This window comes from Gallinula chloropus, assembly GCF_964237585.1.
Source record: "Gallinula chloropus genome assembly, chromosome: 17".
Classification (NCBI taxonomy): domain Eukaryota; kingdom Metazoa; phylum Chordata; class Aves; order Gruiformes; family Rallidae; genus Gallinula; species Gallinula chloropus.
In genome coordinates, this window is record NC_140102.1 from 14,159,533 (window position 1) to 14,175,686 (window position 16,154).

Below are 16,154 nucleotides of genomic sequence, written 5' to 3' on the forward strand. Positions count from 1 at the left end.
CTGTGTGTATCTCTGCAACACCCCTGAGTCCCTTCTGATCACGAATTACATTTGTATCATCTTTGGAGCAGACGTACGGGCAGAGTTACGGGACCTACGGACAGCCCACCGACGTCAGCTACACACAGCCCCAGACGACTGCGACGTACGGGCAGACTGCGTATGCGACGTCCTACGGGCAGCCGCCTACCGGTAAGAGCCCCGGTGCTTGCCAGGCTTGACTTACCCCGGGGAGAGAGGTGAGCTCAGGTCAGCGTTGGGTGAATGCTGCCCCAAACAGTCCTGAATGACTCCGTGAGGCTCTGACATGGAAGGAGCTTCCCTCCTCGAGAGCCTGCCTCATGTGAAGGGCAGTTTGAAGTGGTACAAAGAGGCGGGTGGGCTGGGGAGTTGAGGTTTTTCAGGGGATGTTTTGGGTGTCGGTTCATGCTGTGGAACTGAGCACGGCTGCACTGTGCTCAGAACAAAGCCCATGCAGCCCTGGGAGCATAGACTCCAGCAGTACTCGAGAACTGATGTCCTCAGCACTTGGTTGCCTGAAAATCAAATCCATGGAAGTGATGGATGCCTGTTCTTATAGTGTACCCTCTACTTTTTGTCTTGTGCTTCCTACAGTAGAAGGGACCGGTACAGGTTTGACACTCCTGCTCACTCTTGCATGGAAAATGCTGTCTCATCCTGTCTGAACTTGTGATGTTAACCCTTTAGGTGTCACTTGGTTTTAGCACTAAAATCATCCAACGTCAGAGTGTGTGCACAGTGTCAGTAAGAATTCTCTGGGCTGCGATGCTGTTTGCCATCTCTGTGTCTGTAAAGCCTCCGAGAGGCCTGCTTGGTGGATAAAACGAATGGCAGTTAATGGCAGCCATGCTGAGATATTTTGGGTGAACCTAACCCCACTGTCCTGCTTCCTAAAGGGTAAACAGCACGGTCGGACACGTCCAGACGTCCTTGCTGCCACCTGTGCATGTTCCGTGTTGTCTTTGGATTTCCAGTGCAGAAGCGTACGTCACGTGTGCGTTAACGCGCTGTAACCTATTCCAGCCTGGAGCCTCGTGGGTAACGAGCCTCTTAACACCTGACAGAAGCGAGTGAGGCACCATTCATTCCCATGTAATTGGACTGAACGTGCTGGAAAACCCACTTTACTCCAAGTAGTACCTTGGGTGCTGTTTCCTGCAGGTTGATCTCTCTTCACAGAGACGTTACAACCGTCTGTTAGAGCGGGACCTTCCTTAAATGCTTCCCAAGGGATGGGGGTACCCGAACAGCCAGGCAGTGAGGTACCTGGCTGCAGGAGGCATCAGGGAACCCTTCCCAAGGAAGAGGTGGAAAGAAAACGTTGTCCTATAGCATGGCCAGTTGTACACATTTGAAATGCTCAGGATATTTACACAGAGTAGGAACGTTTCCTCCTGGTAGTTTGTGCGTGTCCAGCGGAATGAAAGCCAGAACCTTACTCAGCCTTGTTGAGGGTTACCTGCAGGGCTTTTTTACCCCTTTCCTTTCATTTAAAAGTATACAGATGTAAATTGACAGCAAAAATATTTCTGGGCCTCCAAAATTTCTTTCTTAGAAATATTTGAGTCCTTTAATCCCTACTCCAGCCCTGCAGGGAAGCTGCCCTGTGGATGTGTTTGCCTCTCCCTCAAGAGTCTATTTGCTGGGGGAATAATATTCTTAGTCACCTTTTCTTCACAGCTTCCCTTTTTACAGACACAAAGCTTCGTTTACTTTTCATCCAAAAGAAAAAGAAATAAAACCAAGAAGTGGTCAAACGAAAGATCATATCAGGCTTCCCAGTACGATTTGCCTCAGTCGCGTAGCGTCGGTCTGTGGCAGAACTGCTGACGTTATTCTCCAGACAGCGTGCCAGGTTGTATTTATTCTTCCTACACCTGCCTCTCCTTGAGGAGCTGGAGCTGCACAAATGAGACTAGTACTGCTTCAAGCTCTTCTCCCTCTCTCCATCTCTGCATTTCACACTACATAAAGCCCGGGGTGTTGCCTGGAGCGTACGCCTTTATGTCCTAAGAGACGGGCGGTTTTACGCTTGAACCTCAGTTTATTTTTCCTGGGCATCACCTTCCTGTAGCAGGAGAACCTCTGCAGTTACTCGAAGAGCAAAGTGCTTGTTCTTGTTTGTCAGTTTTTTGGGTAGGGTGTCGTTTTTGTCAGGGCAATTCAAACCCCGTGCAGGTACACCCCCTCAGGACGCTGCAGGAGGGGCAGAGATGGTTCCTCTGTGTTGCCTCGGAGCTGGGTGGGTGTAGCTGCCCCCGGCGCTTTCCGTCCCGAGCGCTCGGCCATCCAGCCTTGCACCGACTCCTCAGCCCCCCAGGCTGAGAGTTACCACCCGGGTTGTGCTTCATCCCTCCCTGGAGCTGTAGGGAAAGTTCTCCTGGAGTCACCTCGTCGCTTTGTTATGGAGAAGAGCGGTTGGGAAGCCCGTGGGCTCCTCCGCAGCTCCCTGGATGCCAACCAGCTCAGGGGGTTGATGGGCACGGGTGTGGTTTGTGCTCTTTAATCATGGCAGTGTATAAGCACGAATTAAAAGAGTGAATAAAGAGCTGCATTTATTGGCTTTCTAACAATGTCCTTTGGGGCTAAAGCCATCATTTCAGCGGTCTAGGTATGAATCTCCTTTAAGCAGCCAGGTGGGAGTTACTCTCTAAAGCCAGCTCCCACTTCTCTTTAGACCTTGGAAGTTCAGGGTTATGTATAGTTTAAGTTTCTGATGCATTCAGCATTTGGTATGAGTACACCTTGGCCACTGCAACAATCTGTTGGACCGAAACGAGGAAGAGAAGATCCTTGTGCCAGACAAGAACTGTCTTTTTGGGCACACAGACCCCACGGGTGGCATTGAAGAGAAGCCTTCAGAAGCTGCTGCTAGCTGACATGAAGCCTACTTATTTCAGAATGAATCTGTTTGGAGTTCAGTATTTTCAGTTGATGTTCTCTGAGGACCAAATCCATCTGCTTGAGGAATTCCTAGGCAGCAGGAAGGGGTTTTCTTGCAGGCTTGGATACTCGGAGAGGAAACTGAGCTGTGTTGCTATGGTTCTTCAAGCAGATTATCCAAGTTGTTCTGTTATTGTTTTCTTACAGTAGCTGTTCTGCAGACTCACCGTTTGTCTTCCTAACAATTGGGGGGGGGGGGGTAGGAGAGAGAAGTGATGTAACATGAATGGCCCCCTCAAAAACACAAGCTCTTGAGGATTTTCAAAGCCTGTGAGCTTTGAAATGAAAATTGCGACCAGTGGGATGTTTTCTTTGTCTGGTATGAACCCTTCTTGCTGAGCACAAGGGAAACGCTCCATCTCCAGCTGAATCACTCATTTAGGGGGTTCCCTCCACTTCCTTTTTATTCTATTGACCATGCAGAGCAGGATGTTAGCAAACCTGCCCTGCGCACGATGGGAGAGGTGGTGCTACAGCTAGCAGTATCAGAAAGGGGGGCCCAAATGTGACAGGCCCACCCTATGGCTCTGGGTCTGACAGGAACAGCCCAGGGCAGGGCTGTGGCTTCAGCAGCACTTACTGTGCCTGTTTGGGTGTGTGGTCAGGCTTTGGGCAGGTTGGGTAAGGATTCCTTTAGCTTCTGGCATCAGTGCTCTCCATGGGAACGTTCTGATTGCTCACGTTTCAAGTGTTTGAACTGTTTAAATTTGTTCAAAATTCTAAAAATCACTCTCCTTTTTTCCCTTTTGGACATCATCCCCTTCACCCTGCTCAGCAGCACTCGGAACGGGACTTTGCTTCCCAGAAAACCTCTCAGCAGGGAGAATCATGACAACAAAAACTGATTTGCTTGAGATTCATGCGAGTTACTTCCTGGTGGAAGACCAGCTTGCTCTCTCACTTTGATATTTCCAGGTTGCCATGTGACGTGGAAGCCAGCCTGTGGCCTTCAGCAGGAAGGAGGGTGGCAGTGGGGAGGGGAGCTGAGGGCAGGAGGAACGAGGTTTGTGGGGGCAGGCAGGGACTTCTCAGCTAGCTGTCACGGGTGACGGAAGCGGACGGGCTCGTGTCCCGTTAGCGGGATCCTGAGGCCAACCAGGAAGCTCGTCCACACTCAGGACAGAAAGCAGATTGTTTTCTTAAACTAATCTGCACAGACTTCCTCTTCTCCTTTCTCTTCCTCATTTCTGGCTGATTCAGAGTGCTGTAAGGAAGGGTCCTGATTTCGCAGCGGGCACGGCAGGATGTGGAATTACCGCAGTGTTCCAGAGGGCACCCTCTGTTCGGCAGGAAATACATTTGCTTCACAAATCGAGGAGTAGAAAAAACAAAAAGCTACCACACAATTTGCCTAAAATGCTGTGTAATTAGAAGGAAGAGATGTCACAAGTGTCCTGTGTTTATTAAAAATAAGAAGCGATGGAGAAGCTGTTACCTTAATTGCTGCAATTAAGATCACATCAATACGGCTGAGACCAGTTGGCCGCTCTTTGGCAATCGATGCTTTGTATTTTTAGTAAGTCAGCTTTTGCTAACAAAATCTTTAATTGATCCTTTTTCCACGTAATCCTCTGTTTCATGGCTTGCAAACCCTCTCACGTGGATCTTGACTATAAAAAGCCACCATGTTAATACCAGGTTTCCTTTCCACCTTCGTGGCAAACCAGGCAGTTGGCTAAATTACACGGCGGCGGCTGCTGGAAAGAGTCATTTCAGTGGAGCTGCCTCAGGATCCTGCATGTTCTTGTAAAGCGGTTCCAAAATAACTCATGTATGAGCTGGAAGCTTTTTTTACCTAAAGCAAACTGAAATTGGAAGAAAAGCAGAGGTACATAAAACACCAGGAGCTACCTGATGTCTCTGGGTTTGGCCTTTCTCTGAAGTTAAAGCAAATACAGAGTGCTTTGCTTTTTGTTTCCAGGATTGCTGGTTTAAAATAAGCCTTCCCGGCTCACAAAGACTTGTCGTGTCAGCCCAGCGCTGGTTTGTGCTTTTATTTTTCCAAAAAGCTGAAAGGATGGGACAGCACTCCTTAAATCCATTGGGTTTCTTTCACTGTAGGGCTGGCAGGAACTTTGTCTGGTCTTCCTGCGTTCAGAAGACGCTGCATGCCTCAGCTTGCCCTGTGTGCGCTTTATTACATTAGCCATGAGCTTCGGTGGCTGTGAACAGCCTTTGGATGCCGATTGGAGGGTGGCTTCCAGAAAGCTCCTCAGACCGTGGGGTTTTGGGTGGGGAGGGTGGAGGTGGGGCTGGAGGCTGAGGCGTCCCAGGGCAGAGGGTTTCTCTGTGGAAGGCAACGGGGTGGCCTGGGTTAGTTGATGGTTTTGGGGTTAGCTGTGGTGGTGTTGCAATGGTATAACCGGTGCTGTACTCGAGGTCTGACACGCTGCCAACAGCAGCACAGTAATTGAAGTGACGAGCGAAGGTCGCCCAGCTGATCTGATGAAGCTGTCATCTCTTGTAGGTTATACCACCCCAGCTGCACCCCCAGCGTACAGTCAGCCCGTCCAGGGGTACGGCACAGCCGCCTACGATACAAACACCGCTACGGTTTCCACCACCCAGGCTTCCTACGCAGCACCGTCCGCTTACGGCACCCAGCCCGCCTACCCAGCCTACGGGCAGCAGCCAACAGCATCCGCTCCCGCAAGGTAACGCACGACTCCTCCCTTCCCCCTGAAGCTGTTGGGGAGAGCCCCAGCACACCACCAGCTGAACTGGGACCCGCTGGTTTTGCTTACACCTCTTCTCTGCCTGTCACGCTTGAGTTTTGCTCTCGCTGTGTGTGATCCCATCGTGTTTCAACGCTGGGGGAAGCAGCGTAGGTAGGTTCTGCTCTGGCGCAGTGAGTCAGCACCGTTACTAAGGGATGCGGAGAGCGACCAGGCAGCAAAAATGGGCTCTTGACTCATGATGGAGAACAGAAAATGGATTGGATTGGTCTGACCTCATCTTGAGTCACAGGGCCAGACAGGGCACCGCTGCGTACCCTGGCTGCTGGAGTGGATGCACACGCGGAAGACCGTTTCCTTTTGAAATCTTTTGTGTCTGGGCGCTGTCAATAGTATATTGAGCTTAATTGTTTGCTCAGGATATGAAAGGTTTAGAACACATAATGGAAACTTGTTTCTTAGCGAGTAAAAACTGCTTTATTCGTTTATCTGATGTTTATAGCAACCGCTCCGGTAAGGAAAGGTGGAGCCTGGCTCAGCTCTGTATCTCTCAGGTTACGCTTCAAGTATGAATCCTGACATCATTTCAAACATCTTTTTCCTGGCTTGTGGAACAACAGTAGCTCAACTCTTGTTACTGCGCCCTAAGAAACGCTCAGAGAATAGATAGATAGAAAAGGGGAAGTCATGCAAATCACACGGCTCTCTTGATTTTCAGGTCTCGAGAGTTAATACTAAACATAGAATCGTTTGGGTTGGAGGGGACCTTCCAAGGTCATCTGGTCCCACCCCCTGCGTCCTTTTCCCTGATGACAAATGGGGAGCAATACCTGCTTGCGCTGAACTCTGACCCAAATAGTGGTGCATTTAACTGCTAGTGTTTCTGGCTGCTTTTTGGGCTCATCATTCCCAGGCCTCGTGCAGAACCTGCTCAGGCGGAGGGGCGGTGCTGCTGGCCGCTGTCCTGGCCGTTTCACATCCGCCATTCCGGAGCTGAAGTCTGAATCCCTCGCCTTCCTTTTTGTAAGGCAGCTGGGGAGGGGAAGCTGTGGTCCTCTCTGGTCAGGATGCTGCCGATGGCTGAGGAGCCTGGTCAGCACACACTGAAATGTTTGGTGTTCAGTAACACCAGCTGTGGTCAGTGACTGACACTGACACGGTGCCAGCTTGTGATGCTGCCCAGGGAAATGGGCAGCCCCGTCCTGCCTTTCGGGGGTCTGAGTGCCTTCACCGCTACCAGAGGTGGGGGCGATCGCACTGACGTGTCCTTGTTCAATATTGCCCCGCAGACCCCAGGATGGCAGCAAACCAGCAGAGACCAGCCAGCCACCATCAAGTACAACAGGCTACAGCCAGCCTAGCCTGGGGTACGGCCAGAGCAACTACAGCTATCCTCAGGTGCCTGCCAGCTACCCTATGCAGCCCGTCACTGCGCCTCCCTCCTACCCTCCTACCAGGTAACTCTCGCAGCAGGCTGAGCCCTGTGCCTGGCCCGGCACCTTTGAGGTTCACTTGGGCTAAAGGGTTCTCAAGGGATTTGAAACAGACGTGGGAGGCTCAGTGTACTGGGAGGAGGAAGGTGTGGTTCTTGTCAGCGTGTTTATCGTCACAGGGAAGATGGGGCTGTGATCAAGTGTGTAAATGCCTCTGGGGTAGCAAGGTGTAACGATGACAGATGTTTTTAAGACATTTCTGAGGTAGGGAGGGTGTTTTACTGACCTTGTGCTGCCTCCTTACACACGGCTTTGGGGAGGAGCTCGCCTCTCCCCCAAGGCTGCACTCGAGTGTGCATTTTGAAATTCCCATAGCCTGAGCCACATGAGGGGGGCAACGTTGTGTTACCCACTAGTGACCCCAGTGCTGAGGCAGCCTGTTCCCCACCTTGCCACTGAGTTTGGCCCTGGCACTTCTGCCTCTTCCTAGAGGAATGAATGAGTTGTGAATGGCCACACAGGTTTTGCCTTTAGCCAGGTTTATTTTGCCTCCTGCCACCAGACAACACTCCACAGGATGACTTGACCTTTTTAAACGCTTTTCACCACTCCCGATGGCTTATAACCGCATTACCGCCTGGTGCCAGCCGCTTCCGCGGCCTGAAGCAGGGTGCCAGCGAATTGCCTCATCATTCTATCTTCTCAATGCTTTTGTCTTCCAGCTATTCCTCCTCACAGCCCAGCAGTTACGATCAGAGCACTTACTCCCAGCAGAGCACCTACGGGCAGCAGAGCACCTATGGACAGCAGACCAGCTATGGCCAGCAAAGCAGCTACGGGCAGCAGCCCCCGCCAACCAGTTACCCCCCGCAGACAGGATCCTACAGCCAGGCCCCAAGCCAGTACAGCCAGCAGAGCAGCAGTTACGGCCAGCAGAGTGAGTGTGCTTAGCAGGGCTGTGTGGGCTGGGATGGAGGGAGAGGGGTTGGTTTGCCTTGCCCTCATGGAGTCTCCGAAGGAAGCCTGGCATCCTGTTGCTGTAAGCGCCGTTGCAGAGCGTTGCCGTGATTGCGTTCCAGTGCTGGATGGGGGGTAAAAGGGCTTAAAAAGGGGATGTTCAGCTTTGACCCGCCCTTGTCTGCAGCTCCTTAACGTTTTCATTACAAACTTCCTCAGGCTCGTTCCGTCAGGACCATCCCAGCAGCATGAGTGTATATGGACAGGAATCCGGAGGGTTTTCAGGCCCGGGAGAGAACCGGAATATGAGCGGCCCTGATAACCGGGGCAGGGGAAGAGGGGGATATGATCGCGGAGGCATGAGCAGAGGTGGGCGGGGAGGAGGACGCGGTGGAATGGGGTAAGAGCAAATCTTTTCTCCTTTTACCTAATTCTGATTTACCCATAGGGTTTGAAACGGAAAGAAGGGACTGAAAGGTTGACATTCCCAATGGTACTTCCATGGGGATCATCTCTGTAACAGCGTTGCTTCTGATCCATGGAAAAATTATCCAAGGGGGAACAGGAGCAGGACCCATGTATTTTCTCTTGTCCTGCAGCTGGTTTGGCCCTGGGAGGGGGGAAAGAATGAGGGGTATTGCCAAACCTGGAACTTTCAGCTCCCTTCATGGTCACGCAGAGGTGAAACCTCTGCGGGGTTTAACCGTAACTCCGGATCGAACACACACAAACCTTCCGCCAGGCCCGGGAGTCGCTCCCCGTGCCTCGGCAGTGGGGAACCTTGACAGTTCAGGTATGTACGAGGCAGAGGCCTGGTGTCGGCCCCATCTTCTGCCGTCAGCCTCTTCGCCTTAGCGGCAGCACGCGGAGCTACGCCTGTAAGTGTGTGCCCGGGGCGGATGGCTGCTGTCGAAGCCATGGCTCCAAGTGGCCAAGAACACTTAGAGCTTGGTTGGAGCATGACAGAAAGACCCCAAGAAAGTCGAGAGGTGTGGCTTGGCTCCCAGGACTGCTCCCCCCTGGAGCTTTCAGGTGGTCTAAACCAGTTTGGCCATTTTAACTGATGGCAAAGTCTGGTTTGGTAAACCTGTGCCTTCCAGGTCAGCAGTGTGTCTCCCTGTCTGTGATGTTTGTTTCGCTAGCGGCGAGGAAGGAGGACTAAGCCCAAAGGCTCCCGAGAGAAGGAAGACGTAGCTTTGTGTGTGTTCCATCCCCTCGCAGCGTCCCTCAGAGCTATGCAGAGTGTCCCATGGTGCACGCCAGAGATGTGGTGTGGGATGAACGGCAGAAATTGCGGGCAGCTTCTTAAGGCCTTTGACAACCTGGTGGCCACCAGAGTTTGGCGATCCCTGGCCCCATTCTGCATAGCTCTGTCGAAATGTATTGACGTGGCATGAAATCTTTATCGGAGAAATACAACCGCTGGTGTATGGAAATAGAAGTAAAAAGTCTGGCTTGTGTTGGACCACATCCGGCTCGAATTGGCTCGAGTGGAACAGAGTTCCACGCCTTCTGCATAAAGATTTCACCCATGATGTATTTATCTCTGATGGTTTAAAAGTAGATGTAGACACTTGAAATGTCTATCATCACATCTTCAAATTTCTAGCCCCTTCGGAGCTCCTCATGCCAAAAGATTTGTCACCTGTCTCTGATTTCGTGCCCTAAGCCGAGCTTAAATTGCGTGCGTAGCGCTTTCCACCTGACTAGCGCGTTACAAAGGGTCCCCTGCTCTATGGACGTAGAGTTTCTGCTGTCCATAGACAAGGCGGCCTTCCTACGAACGCCGAGGGGCGGGTAGGGGAACTCGGCCCTTCTTTTCATGCTGTGGTGATGGATTTCAGTGTCTCCGGCAGGTAAGGAGCCCGATGTTATTAACGTGCCCTTTTTCATTGACTCAATTATTTTATATTTTTCATTGGCTGTTAAACATGGAAACTTTTTAACATGCTTTGTCGCATTTATATGCTACAGGTTACAAAGTGAGAGCCTTGTATACACTTCCGTACTTAAAAAGTACCCGTACTCAGTACTCAGCCGGCAGCATAATGAAAAGTGGGACTAGACACGGTGTCCATATGGAGAGGAAAAATATACATAGAATATTTTTAACCAAATGTATTCGTTGTATAAATGGAATCCTTCTGTAACTTTGGTAACTGCCTACTTGTTGTTTTGGTAATAAAACCAAGAGGAGGTATACTGCTTTAGCATTGTGTAACGTTAACAAGTGTAAACGTCTGTGTTTAAAGAGAGACATTACATAAATGGTGTGTACGTTAACGAAAGGACCCGAAGCTGCATGCAACAGCTTGAAACTCTGTATTGACAACTCTTTTTTTCTCCCAGTATTAGAGGTGCAATACTTGCTAGAAAACAGGCGGTGCTCTCCCTCCTCTGCTCCTCTCCTTCCAAACGGCTTGGCTTTGCTTTCATGGGCTTTTTTTCATCTCTCAAAAAAAAAAAAAAAAGAGAAACCCAAACCAAACCAAAAGAGCAGGAAACCTCCAAAAACCCTTTTCAGGTGGCGTTTTCCTAATTAACCAGCTCTCAAAAGCAGTCTTAGCTTGACTGCTTCCGCCAAAGCTTTCGCCGAAAGCTGCGGCCGTCGGTTTGCATTGGCTCGTGCCACAAAAAATAATAATGATGATGATAATAATAATAATAAAAAATCTTGGGTTGTGGTCTGTGTCCACAAAGCTGCACCCCAGGCCTTCGAGCCCCCGCGCATTCTGTAAGCCCTCCCTCCACAGAGACTTGTTATAAATTCAGTAGCGACCTGAATGTATGGCTTTATACCGAGGGGGTTAGCGGAAATGTCGTCTGAACTGTACCGTAGGCATCGCGTGTGGCTGTCTCCTACCTTGCTAACTGTTAATGTCAGGGACCCGCGGGCTCGGTTCGCTCTCGTGCTGCGAGAGGCTGAGGGTGCACCTTTATGTACACGCGCAGGGGAGGGAGCTGACCAGCGAACGACCTCACGATTCCTCTGAAGGAAAAAGCCCAATTTCAAATGCTCAAAACCTTTTATTTTTCCTTTTTTTTTTTTAAATTTTTCCTTTTTTTTTTTTTTTTTTGGCCAAGTATTGCACTGATAATACCCATACAAATAATGCAAGGGTACCGACAGCAAAGCGGTGTCTTAAAACCAGACAAGCGAGGTTGCGTATATGTAAAAGAAATTTGAGCGAGCTGCCCTGAAGAAAGGCATAGTGCCAAGATGAGAGAGAGACAGACAGATGCATTGTTTGGAGATGTTTTAGCCAGTGCCCTTCTTCCCAGTGAGCCGCAGAGGCTCAGAGCGGTACTGGCTTTGTAAAGGGAAAGGCCTTCATTTCTTCGTTTATCCCCCCAGCAGCGCTGGAGAGCGAGGTGGCTTCAATAAGCCTGGTGGTAAGTTTTTGAGCATTACAATGGATAGTGTTAAAAAAAAAAAAAATTAAAAAAAAAAATAAAAATTGCAGCCAGTTTTTAGAACAAAGTGTAATTTTTATTAGTTTTAAGTGGTTAAAGTGACGTATGCAACGAGACTGTAATGCTGTAATGGGTACTGCCGGCGATGCCTAGGGGTATGCGGTTACAGGACACAGGGTAACGTGGAAGAGTTGAGCAACTGCTTCTGTAATTTGGGGAAGAGAAATGGTTTGGATTTAATAAGTTTGGTGGTTTTTGTTTTGTAAAGTAACTTTATTAATGAACGTAAAACCAATTGGCCTGGTAAAGCATTTAGAAACAAACCAAAAAAAAAGAGGAGAGTAAAAAAAAAAAGCGTGGTAGTGGTTAATGGTTCGAGAGGCTGCTGGGATAGCAAACCGATCACCCAGTGAGAGGTGCATTGCTGCTGTCCCTGCAATGCAGGTCAGTCTGAGTTTAACCAGCGCCATCGAACGGTGGTTATAAGTAGATAGTGTTGTGTGTGTCGGCTCTGCAGCCCGCAAGGCGTGCACTAACACGGCTTCTTATGATTCTTTCCCGACTGGCAGGACACATGGAAGAAGGACCGGACCTTGATTTAGGTAACTGTCAATAGCTGACTGCTGGGGTTCCCTCCTGAGCTGGTGAACTGGAGGTTGCTGCACTCAGTCTCTGCTCCGTGTGAGGGCTGGAGCTGTGGGGAGCTGAGGGCCCACAGAGCCCTGGCAGCGCGAGGATGCTCTGCTACTTCACCATCTCTTTCTGGCCATTCCTTTCCTCTCCCCCTTCCCATTTCATCAGAACATCCGGCCTGTTGGAAAACCGCGTCTCAGTGAGACACTTTCCCTTCTCCACGGGCAGCAGAGGGGCTCTGGGGGGAGCTGCCCTTCTCAGGCAGCCAGAGCCCGGAGCTTGCCTGTGGCTTTTTCCTTCCTGTCGCACAGGCGTGTCTGGAAGTTATGTGTCAGCCTTCCCGGATCGGCACGTTGCTGTGGAAAGTGGGGTGGGGTGGTCTTGCCTTTAGAACTGAGCAGTTTAAAGTTTAGCCACATGGTTCTCCTCACCGCTGTCTGTCTGTCTGTGGGCCGAAGCCGCGCGTTGCGGCGCAGGCAGCGGAGCATCGCTGCTCTCAATGCCCAGGTCACTTCGTAAATACGCTGATGGAGAGCGAAGCCGCAGCTGGCTGAGGGGATGACACCATGAGAAGCGCTTGTTATGCCGTTACCGTGTGACCCCTTTCCTATCCCTGCACTGACACCGGGATCTATCTCCTAGGCCCACCCGTGGACCTGGATGAGGACTCAGACAACAGCTCGGTTTATGTGCAGGGACTCAATGATAACGTGACCCTGGAGGACCTGGCAGATTTCTTCAAGCAATGTGGGATTGTCAAGGTGAGAGGAACTTGGGGGGAGAGGGGCTGTGTGCCGCCTCCCTGCCGGTGCGATGCTCGTCTCGGCCCGTCCCTTCCTGGAGCTGGCAGCTCTCCGGCTGCTTGGGCAGTGGGATGGCTGCAGCCTGGCTCTGGCCACAGCTCAGGCCTTTCCCAGAGCAGAATTTGTCCTTCAGCAGAACGATCGGGTTTAGAGAAGCTCCATGTGTGTCAGCGTGAGGGCTGGGGGGCAGTGGGGTGAGCAGAGCTCATTGGGCAGTAGCTGCTGCCTGTGGCAAGCCAGAGGGGCCCTTTCTTCTGCCGCGGAGTCGCCAGAACGAAGCGTGGGTGTCTCGGGTCGAAAGCAGAACAGAGAGTAAATCCCCACGTGTCTGACGGGGAGATGGGGCTTGAGTTGATGTTTCGCTGTACTCCAGATGAACAAGAGGACTGGGCAGCCCATGATAAACCTCTACATTGACAAAGAGACTGGCAAACCCAAAGGAGATGCCACGGTGTCTTACGATGATCCGTCTACCGCCAAAACAGCTGTGGAGTGGTTTGATGGTGAGTGTGGGAGGTGGGGATTGGGATGGAAATGCTCTGTTCCAGGTTTCAGAATGGAATTCTTGTCCAGTTGAAGTCAGCACACCTGTCCCTGTGCTGTGGAGGATCGTGGTCATTGTAGGCTGGCTTGAGGTGGTCAGGCCATGCCCAAGGGGGGCCTAGGTTTCCCTGGAACAGGGAAGGGTGGTGGGATAACGGCAGTGGTTGGGTTATGGCTGTCCTTGGCTGCCCAGGCCACTCACTGCCAGCAGCCAGGCTCTGTCTCAGCCCCACGGGTGGGATTTTGCCCTCCTGCATCTTCGACACTTGGGAACCCCGTGACTAACAACTCAGTGCAGTCGTGTGTGATCCCAGAATGTGGTGAGCGGTGGAGACACGCAGCACAGTGATGCTCTTGCCCTCCTGTTCCTCCTAGGGAAGGACTTCCAGGGGAGCAAGCTCAAAGTGACCCTCGCACGGAAGAAAGGCCCTATGAACAGCATGCGAGGAGGGATGCCCCCCCGTGACCAGCGGGGAATGCCTCCCCCTCTCCGCGGAGGTAACGAGCAGCACGGCCAGAGGTGCAGCCCTGTCCCTCCCACCGTGGCCAGTGCTCCCCATGGGGCTAACGCAGCTTTCCCTGCAGGTCCTGGGGGTCCCGGTGGCCCCAGCGGCCCCATGGGCCGGATGGGAGGCAGAGGTGGAGACAGGGGGGGCTTCTCCTCACGAGGACCTCGGGGTTCCAGGGGAAACTCCTCCAGCGGGAGCGTCCAGCACCGAGCTGGCGACTGGCAGTGTCCCAATCCGTAAGTATCCTGTGTCACCTGCCTCTTCCATGCATCACAGCAGCTCCATGTGAGCCTGGCACCTCTGTCATCGCTCCCGTGCAGCCAGCTCATACCTTGGAGCACCAAGGAAGGGCCCTTCTGTCCTGGGGGGACGGGGACAGGCTGGGATGCACAGCCCCTTCCCAAAAGAGCCGGGTGGGCCCTGCGAGGAAGCTCCTTTCTCCTGGCCAGAGCAGGGAGAGGGGAGGCTGTGGCTGAACAAGTGGGCTGGCCATCATCGCTGGGTCCTGCCGCCTCTGCACGCTCTCCTGGTCCTGGCGGCGTGGCGCTCCCAGCCGGGAATGCCTTCCCGGGCTTTGCTAACTGCTGGTTTTACCCAGGGGCTGCGGGAACCAGAACTTCGCCTGGAGAACAGAGTGTAACCAGTGCAAGGCTCCTAAGCCCGAGGGGTTTCTCCCGCCCCCTTTTCCCCCTCCAGGTATGTGTGTGGTTGAGTTCACCCCGGGGTTTGGGTTCCTCCAGCCTCAGGAGCTGCTGGGGCTTCGTCTCTCCTGGAGCTGGCACGGCTCTGCCTGCCCTCGGTCTCCCCAACACCTTCCAGCTCTTCTGGAGCAGTCGAGGCTGTTCCTCGGGGCGCCTTCAGCCCTCCCCTTCCCTGCGGCACCTCCTTCGGCAGCGGCCTCTTAGCGAACCCGGCTCTTCTGGCTGCGGAGGAGAAGCCAGGCCCGGCGTGCTGGCCCTCGGGGTTCCTGACAGCTCCTGGGCTTCCTGACAGCTCCTGGCTCCTGCTCCTGGGGCCGGGCTGGGGTGCTGGGGGCCGGCTCGACCCTCCGAGGGCTCTGAGCGTCTTCTCTTCTCCCCCAGGCGGAGACCGCGGTAGGGGCGGCCCCGGGGGGATGAGAGGAGGGCGAGGCGGCGGCCTCATGGACCGCGGGGGCCCCGGCGGCATGTTCAGAGGCGGCCGCGGTGGTGACAGAGGCGGATTCAGAGGAGGCAGGGGCATGGATCGAGGTGGCTACGGAGGAGGCGGCCGGCGAGGAGGAGGCGGAGGAGGACCGGGGGGCCCCCCGGGACCCCTGATGGAACAGATGGGAGGTGGAGGCAGAGGCGGCCGGCGCGGGGGACCGGGCAAGATGGACAAGTACGTACAGAGAGAGCGGGGGCGGGCCGGGGCTCGGCTGGGGACGGGACAGACCCCAAACCCCCATGGGTTAGGGATGTGGCCGGGGGGGGGATGGAGGTGGGGAGACGGATACGGGGGGGGGGGGGGGGCGGGATAATGGACACAGGATTGATGGGGGCGGAGGGACACCTGTGCACGGCACCTGACCTGGCTTCTCCCTCCCCTTGCAGGGGTGAGCACCGCCAGGAGCGCCGGGACCGGCCCTACTAGCCCCGGACACCGCAGAGCTGCATTTACTACCAGATTTATTTTTTAAACCAGAAAATGTTTTAAATTTATAATTCCGTATTTATAATGTTGGCCACAACATTATGCCTCTTCCTCGTCTGTACTTTAGTATTTTTCACCGTTTGTGGAGAAACATTAAAACCAAGTTCAACGGTAGCGTGCCGAGTTCTCTTTCCCTCCCCCTCTCCCCCCTCCTCCTCCCAATTAAACCCGGTTGTTTAACGAATCCTAAACCCGTGCGCCTACCCCCCGCCCCCCCCCCCCCGCGAGCATGCTGCGCGCACCCCGGAGGCGGCCACGAGCTGTAACGATGTTAATGGTTGTGATGGTTTTTTTTTTTAAATAAAATTCCCGCTGTTTATAACCGTCCGCGGCGCGTTTGGCCTCTTGAGAGCATCCCTGGGCGGGGGGGGGACGGGACACGCACACGGGGCTGGGCACGACACCATCCCTGCGTGGAAAAGCCCCCCCAAAACCACCCTCCGTGCCTCAGTTTCCCCGCTCGCCCCTTCCCCCGGGGCTGGGGGGATCCTGCCCCCGCCTCCCCGCTCGGGTGCGGGCGGGGTGAGGGGACGCTGCGGCGGGGCGTGTCCG

General features: G+C 53.2%; 1 protein-coding gene across 3 annotated transcripts in view; it reads left to right on the forward strand.

The window, feature by feature from the left end:
- EWSR1 (EWS RNA binding protein 1) overlaps positions 1-15,929 on the forward strand; it is a gene marked incomplete at its 5' end in the record, with an annotated part of 20,813 nt that extends 4,884 nt beyond the window's left edge. The window contains 14 exons of one of the 3 annotated variants that reach the window (XM_084272275.1): positions 72-192; positions 5,432-5,618; positions 6,929-7,096; positions 7,795-8,009; positions 8,249-8,429; positions 11,385-11,422; positions 12,013-12,045; positions 12,719-12,837; positions 13,253-13,382; positions 13,798-13,920; positions 14,008-14,167; positions 14,530-14,627; positions 15,014-15,290; positions 15,503-15,929. In XM_084272275.1, the coding sequence (XP_084128401.1) occupies positions 72-192; positions 5,432-5,618; positions 6,929-7,096; positions 7,795-8,009; positions 8,249-8,429; positions 11,385-11,422; positions 12,013-12,045; positions 12,719-12,837; positions 13,253-13,382; positions 13,798-13,920; positions 14,008-14,167; positions 14,530-14,627; positions 15,014-15,290; positions 15,503-15,542 (1,890 nt within the window). In that variant the 3' untranslated portion in view covers positions 15,543-15,929. Of the gene's footprint in view, positions 1-71; positions 193-5,431; positions 5,619-6,928; positions 7,097-7,794; positions 8,010-8,248; positions 8,430-11,384; positions 11,423-12,012; positions 12,046-12,718; positions 12,838-13,252; positions 13,383-13,797; positions 14,168-14,529; positions 14,628-15,013; positions 15,291-15,502 lie in introns of all 3 variants that reach the window. The other 2 variants (XM_084272276.1, XM_084272274.1) reach the window with 2 other exon arrangements.
- Between the last annotated feature and the right edge of the window lie 225 nt (positions 15,930-16,154).